Source organism: Aptenodytes forsteri, unplaced genomic scaffold, assembly GCF_000699145.1.
Source record: "Aptenodytes forsteri isolate BGI_AS27 unplaced genomic scaffold, ASM69914v1 Scaffold10, whole genome shotgun sequence".
Lineage (NCBI taxonomy): Eukaryota > Metazoa > Chordata > Aves > Sphenisciformes > Spheniscidae > Aptenodytes > Aptenodytes forsteri.
In genome coordinates this window covers 3,048,582-3,056,520 of record NW_008794117.1, presented here as the reverse complement: position 1 = coordinate 3,056,520, position 7,939 = coordinate 3,048,582, and the positions used below count along the sequence as shown (strand labels likewise).

Here is a 7,939-nt window from a genome sequence, read left to right as displayed (position 1 = left end):
TGCTGGTGAATTATCATTAGTTGTAAAGGGACTGTGTTGAGTTTGTAATGCAAGTTTGCAGAGAAGAAAGGAAAGGGAATGTTTCAGAACATCGTACTAATTCTACATTTCCCTTACATGTTCAGTCCACAGTACTTTTATATTACTTCTGCACTGTGTTAATTTCTGGTGGATTTTAGTAGGGGAAGAGCTTTTAAATCAGGTTGGAAGCTACAAGTACTCCCATTGTAATCAAGGGTTAGATCCTTGTCGGTTCTAGTCAGTGAACATATCGATCAAGGTAGTAGTATACTACTATGGATCCCTCAAACTGTGCCTTAAGTAATTCTTACTGTGTATCTTCAGATGGACAGAAATTACCAGAGCTTTCAAAAACCTTTTCCAAGTATGTAATAATGCCGTAAAAGGTAAAATACTGCAACAAATTAGAAACTAAGTAGGATAACAGAAAGCAAAAGCAGGAATGGAGTCAAAAAGCAAAATCACTTCACATGCTCTTGCAGGTTTTGCTATATTTATAGCAAATATAGCAAATATTTATATTTATTATCTTGCTAGTATATTTATGAATGCTGAGTGCTAAAACTGGAAAAAAAGAAAAAAAATTAATCACTTCATTAGATAAGTAAAAACTAAAAAAACCCACCGAGTGTGCAAAGTCATCTGACCCACTTACAACACTTGAGTTCTTGTAGACAGAAGGCTTCTGGTGCCTAAGCCACAGGCCCCTCAGAACAGGACTTACAACAGAGCAGTAAGTTAACAAGAAGCACAAGGAAAAAATTATGATAGTTCAATAGAATTTACTTGCATGTATTATTGACAGTGCTATTCTTTCCAAACTGAATTAACAGCAATTATTTAACAATGACCACAGCGGGGGGGGGCGGGGGGCGGTGCCTGCATAGTCTTTAAAGTGTGAATGATATTCTTTTTCTTCTTCTTCTTTAATGTGTATTAAGGCAGAGGAAAGCAAGTGAAACCTCTGGTAGGAAAAGAATGATACCAAAACTAAGAGTTACGGAAAACAATAAGATGCATTTCCCTGGAATGATGTATTGTTTTAAGGAATCTCTGATGAAAGGGAAATTGCTAATAAAGAAGCTCAGAGGTGTGAGGAATACGTAAAGTCATTCACAGAAATTGAACCTAATATACCAGGCAGTCTAGAGATGATAAATCATAAACAGAAATCTACCTAATTACTTCTTGGCTGGTGTTGAACCAAGATACTGAAATGCTGAACTGATCCAACTTGGCAATTTGGCATTCTTATGCCCTTTTGTTTCTATACCAGTTATTTTAAATCTAAATTTTAAAGGTGGAAGGGAGTACCTGTCTGGAAGTTCAGGAAACATATTTATGAAATATGGTTGCTTAGAAATCTAAACCAAAAAGAGAGGAGAAGAAGCAACTGATTAAAACTGTTGCACAAGTTTCCAAAATAGTTAGCAAGTTGGCAGTGTTTAAATCAATTATTAAATACATAGGGTGAAACAGAGGAATGCTTTACTGTATCCTTTTTCCTTAGTAGCATTTGAATAGTGCTATTTTTCTTGTTTGTTTTGTCTTGTTTCATGCCAGATGTTCTTATCAGGGAAAACAATGGTGGTATGTTTTAATATTGATGACTTGATTCTCTTGGGAATAATAGTATATCTACCTTCTCAGAATACAAATTGTGGGAGGCTTTTTATAGTGTAATTACCATAATGCATTGAATTTTAAGTGCAACTCTTTAAAACTGTGGAAAGAATTTTTTGTTTATTATCTTTCTTCTGTCTACTTTCAGAGTGACTCTCCTTTTAAAACTATGTATGGTGTTTTGGTGGCCTTTAAAAAGTAAACATGTAAATCACCAGAGGTACTGTGTAATCTGTCAAAGTAGCATATGCTTAAGCACCTTATAAACTATTAAATAGTCATAATATTTCTCTTTCCAAGGTTATTCATTTATTCATTTAAACAATTGCAGAGTAATTAAAGTACCTTGCTTTAACTTTTTTTTTTTTCTTTTTCCCTCCAGGAACTTGACCATTGAAATCCTGAAATTATAAACGATTTGGTGATGAGCTGAGCTTGCAATGCAGGCAATAAAAACTGTAGAAAAAGAAGTGACTTTTGTAAAGGAAATACTTTTCACAGAATCCTTCCTACAGAAACAAGAGTGCAGCAGAAGCCTGGAGAGCAGGCAGCTCCGTGAGCAGCAGCCATTGGAAGGAGCTGTCTGCAGCTCTCAGTGCTGTACTGAGCATGTCCCAGCGGAGCCCTGTGCAAGCAGCACATTATGCAAAAAGGCAGCTCTAGCAGATGGGAGAGAGGCACAGCAAGCATTTGCTTCACTTGCATCACCACCGCTTGGAAGCAAACCTGGATCGCTAGAGGGGATCTCGCCGGCAGGCCACAGGAATGAAATCCAGGAGCATGGCTTGATTGCCGAAGGTGTTGCACCGCGAAAAATCATGGGGAATCAAGATGGGAAGCTAAAGAAAAATACAGGTGATGTGCATGAAGGAGGAGAGGATGCCTCTGGGCCCAAGGATACAGATGGCACAAAGAAGGTATCGGGAAGCAGAAGGGGACTGGGGAAGCATGCAAAAGGAAGTGAATCCAGTAAGAAGAAGGGTAAGTCAGACTCGAGGGCCTCGGTGTTTTCAAATCTGAGGATCAGAAAAAATCTGTCCAAGGCTAAAGATGGGAATAGTAGTTCACGGGAGGATGTTTTGGAAAGCCAGGCCTTGCAGGCTGGAGAGCTGGACAGGACACATTCAATTGTAACCAAAACTCCAGATATAAGCATCTCTGCAGATGAAGGGGGTCTCTCAGACACAGATGGGGAACATTTTGAAATCAGAAATGAAACTGTCCCAGCTGCTGCAGAGACACAGGACGGACAAAGGACCAGCTCTGGCTCTGATACGGATATATACAGTTTCCATTCAGCCACAGAACAAGAGGATTTGCTTTCTGATATCCAGCAAGCTATTAGACTGCAGCAGCAGCAGCAGGGGGCAATTAACATTGGAACTGAGGACCTTGTCACCAAAACAATGGGCCAACACATGGCTAATTCGCAAGCAGCCCCCTTAGATTTTGAACGGTTTCTTTCAGTAACTACCACTGACAAAGAGAGGAGCCCAGACACTGAGGGGGCTTTTCCAGCGATATCTGAAATTGCAGAAAACATTCCCGTCTCCTGTGCAACTGAACGTGAACTGAAAGAAGCGGTAAATGGCACAGGCTCTCCTGGTAACGGCTTATTTGAAACACAAGAACGTAAGCTATTGATTGAGGAACAGGAACAGCTCGTTGCTAGAGTGGATGCTGTAGCTAGTGAACTAGAAGATGATTCCAATAGAACTGTGGTAGAAAACGGGTCTCAGGCACACAGCTCTACACGACCTTTTCCAACCTCGGTAGCAGATGCTGAGACTAAAATTGCTGAAGTGCAGGCTGTTGATTTGCAGGACTCAGTAACAGCGGATGATATTTCAGATGCAGGCCATGATCATGCTGCTCAGACTCAGGAAGAGGAACACCCTCTGTCAGCCAGTCAAGAGGACCTGCATAATGGTTTATCCACAGAAATGAAAAATGGCATTTTGTCCTCTGAGGGGACAGCAGGCAGTCCGATGCTTGGTTCCCGATGTTTTAAGCCCTATCTAATTAATCCTTGTTACATCAAAACCACAACTAGGCAACTGAGTTCTCCCAACCATTCACCATCTCCCTCCCCATCCCAGAGCCCGCTTTTTACAAGAAGGCAGGAGTCCTTCCACAAAAAAGAAAAAGTCTCAATCAAGAAGCAGAGGTCTGCTAGTTTGGCAGGTTTATTTAGTCGTTCCGCAGACTGGACAGAAGAGGTATCTAATCACAAATGTGAGATAACACAGAAGGTGGGCTCTGCAGGCTACTTGGAGCACAAGGGGTTTAGAGAGAAATTTCAAACAGAAAGAGTGCCTTTGACTCATTCAAGAAAGTCCTCAGGGGTGCAGGCTTCTACAGAGACGTTTCCCAATGTCTTTTCAGGTGAGTGACACGTATTAAGGTTTTTTTTGTCCAGAAAGTCTTTGAAAAGATATTTAAAATACTTGAATTCAGTCCTTTGCATGTACTATTGTCTTTACTTGCGCTGACAGTTTTAAAATCGAAGGCCTGATCTTACAAACACAGTCACATTTCATTAACAAGAACTCTGTTCTTTGTCAGCCTGGCAGTCCTGCCAGTAAAGGAAGTGCATAACTGTTTGAAGTTTTTCTTTCTGCTTTTCTCCTTTGTCTAAATTCTGTAGGAAAAGGCTGGATGCCTTAAATTATTCTTGTTGAAAAATGCTAAGAGCTGCACTGTTGTAGGCGGACCAGCTCTCTGCATAAATAGATCTTTCAGATGCAAAGCTTTCTGTAACTGGGATCCTGTTTGGGGTTTTCTTGTGCTAGGCGCTGTTCTGATGTACTGTAAATATTTGAGAGCTGCACCTGGTATTAGACTGAGGCAGCGATGAGGATTTGCTTAGTACAAAAAGGAAAAAGCCATGCAAGCACAGATGGACAGCACTACAGAAAGGAACCAATTACCCCTTCAAAAGGGGAAAAGAGGAGGAGAAAAAAATGTTAATGACTTGAAAAGGCAGCATAAAATGGAGAAGAGAAGGGAAACTGTGGGTAGTACAATTTGGTAGCTGTGGCAGGCTGCTGCTCAGGCTACATAAGGTGACTAACTCAGGAAAGCGTTCTTTTACCTTGCCTGTTAGGCAGCTTGCATCCTCTCACAAAGGCATAGGAATGTAGAGTTTACAAATGAAATAGTGTGAATAGATGGTTATATTTTCTGCACCTTGAGGTTTTTTCCCCCTTTCTCTTCCCCCTATCTGAAGTTTCTGTATAAAGCTAATGTATTCACAAATAGAGAAGGCCTCTGCCACATAGGAGGTATGTATACAGAGGAAACTCAGCAACATATTCCATTTATTTTTCACTTCAGAAAACCGTAGAACTAAGAGAATATGCTCTACAAGCATCCATTACAAGATTAAAACAGTTGAATCTATAATCAGGTTTATGTTGAATGGAAGTCTGTTCTAGATGCATAAGCACAGTAACCAAATATGTACTGGAGCTATTTGCAAAAAATGCAGTGAGATTTTTTTTTTGTTTAGTTTTCATAAAAGAACAAAATAGTATGGCTTACAAAGGGAGCAATGACATGATTTAAAAATGACATGTAAGAAAACAGTTAAGCCATCAGAAACTGTTTTGCATAAAAAGACTATCTTGTTTTATACTGTAGATTCTAAAAATTATGTAATGTGTAACCATTTGCATTCATAGTTGCTTTCTTTGTGCACATTCTACTCTGCTTGACATCACAGTAATACTGGTGAATGAACCTGTCTGGAAACAGAAATAAAAATTAGTGGCTTTTTTGCACAGCAGCCAACTCCAGGAGTTTGAAATACTCAGGTAAAGCATTAACATTATTTTCCAGATTCAAATCACAAGAGTACTTTCATCCTTCAGTAGTCTTGAACAGAAATCCCCAATTTCAGTCTTGAAAATTAGAATTCAAGTTTTTCACACAAAAAAAGCCAGCACCCTCTGAAGGAGACCAACCCCCTCTGAAGTGAGCTGAATCTTTTTTTTTTTGTTTTAAATCCCTTCCACCTGTTTTCTTAGATTTAATTTCAGACATCCCTATCTAAAGTTTTACAATTTGAGGTGATCACTACTTTCAGATTTATAGCATATAAAAAGCACGGGGGTTTTGCTATCAACATTTGACAGCTTATAAACAACTTGGAGAGCAAAGCTTTAAATTGCATCAACAGTAATTAGACTTTCTTCTCTATGGCGGTACTATGATGGAAATAAATTTTATGTGGCAAACTCCAAGAACATGGAACTACTTTTTAGAGACCTGTTTTCCAGGAAACACTTCACATTTCCTCACAAGGTTTCGATTTACTTATTAATAATTTTTGTTTTATTGTGTTTTTCCACCAACACTTCAGACTGTTATTGTGAAGGGACCAATGTCCAATGCAACACTAGTTCTGTCTCTTATGGAAATTACGGTGACCCTCATTTGCATGTACATACCAGCTGTCTTTACAGGCAGAAGACAATTATACCTTTCAGTTCATGCAGAAAAGCTTGAAATGAGGAAACTGGAAATGACATGATAACACTTCATCTCTTTTTGATCATTCTTCTTATTTTTAAAAATATATTTACAAGCTGAAAATTATCAAGAATATAAAAATAACAACTAGTGTACATGAAAAAGGGAAATTAAACTTAACATTTGTATTCCCACAAACTGGCTGTTATTGCTGTAAGAGCAGAAAAGCTTCTTTATTTAAACCAGTCTGCACAGCAACAATTACAGAAATAATTTCCTTGTAACTTGCATGCTGCTTTTGAAAAATGTTGTATTTTAATTGCATGCATCAGATGCATTAATTTGGGGATTACCATCAGGCTTTTAGAAATAACATTCTTTATAGTGGCTCATTTCTATCTTTAAAAAAAAATCAGCTTCTTGCCTAGAGCATTAAATCCCATCTTGCTGTGCAGTGACTGCAGTGTTGTTCTGCATTTCTAGCTAGAATCAAGTAAAATATTCCACAACACTTTAGTCATCGATTTTAATGACGGCAGGTTCTATGCAGATGACTGGCCTACTTTTGCACTATGTTGTGGTTTGGCTGTGTGCCATTCCTTTTCACAATGATCCATATGAACTCTTGTAAGGCTATTTTAATGTAAAATGTAGATGGAAGCCAACAACTGGAATGGTAGAGACTTTGCAAATTTTGGTTTTGCTTTATATAAGAAATAAGTAAAGCATGGTATTTCAAATTTGATGCATTGGCTAAGAATGTGGTGTGGACAAATTTATGGGCATTTTGTAATTCAGGCATCACATCTATTTCTTTTATGATGAAGACAGCTGTATTTGAAATTACAGTGACAGTAATTACAAGTTCTAGATTACCTGATGCACAGCGGAGCCACGGCTTTTATGTTGTGGTCCCAGGAGGACAAGAGCTGAACCTGAATGAATAGGGTTTGCTCTCTCTTACTTCGGTATGTGGCAATGAATGATTCGCACTACCATTAAGAGAGTATCTTGGTGGGAAAATGAAATTGATGTTTCCAAACATTAACATAAATGAAACGGAAGAGGTAATAGATTGATTTAAAAAAAAATGAGTTTATTCTAGCATTAATTTGAGGTGCAGTGATTGCACAGGAGCTAGTAAGGGTGTCTGTTACATAAACTGAATGTAAAAGTCCCATCAGCTGCCCCAGATGGTAATTAAACTTGAGCCAGACAAACCCATGCCCTTTCTAATCTCTGTTGTCTGGCTGTAACACACTTGAGGCATGAATCTCTTTCAAACAGATCATTTATCTTTAAGTTTCTCTTCAGAGATTTATATTTGTCCTGCTCTAGCTGTAAACAGGAGACAAACAAACAAAAAATCCTGGTTACCATAAAACAAAACCTGAAGTCAGTCCTATGCTTGTGCCTGCAGGCATATACAAAGGTCTCAGTAGTATGTGAAAACTTGAAAAAACAGGATGCAAGTTTGTTTCTGAGACATGAGGTAGACCTTTTTAGATACTTTTTCAAGGTTTTTTTTCATTCTGATTCATGTGATGATGCACACAATACGGATTTGTATCTATTGGCATCCTAAGGAGACTATTTATCATGCAACTGTTATTTAAGACATGGTTTACTGTTTCACTGATTATGTTTGTTAGCAGTAATACAAATGTTTCTTTTATCAGATGGTGGGGCAGTGCAGCCTCCTCCAACTAAGTGAGCTGCCCAACAGCAAACCTTCACGTGGTATGGAATCATGTGCTACACTGAGTGTTGCTAGCAAGCATCTGAAGGGAAAGTTCCTCCTCTTTTTGCCTAGTAAACCCAA

At 38.6% G+C, this 7,939-nt stretch overlaps 1 protein-coding gene across 1 annotated transcript in view; it reads left to right on the top strand.

The window, feature by feature from the left end:
- Positions 1-2,032: 2,032 nt before the first annotated feature.
- The window catches only part of FMN2 (formin 2), a 168,708-nt gene continuing 162,801 nt past the window's right edge, over positions 2,033-7,939 (top strand). Inside the window, exon 1 of the mRNA XM_019471242.1 lies at positions 2,033-4,029. Within this exon, the coding sequence (XP_019326787.1) occupies positions 2,085-4,029 (1,945 nt within the window). The 5' untranslated portion in view covers positions 2,033-2,084. The remainder of the gene's footprint in view (positions 4,030-7,939) is intronic.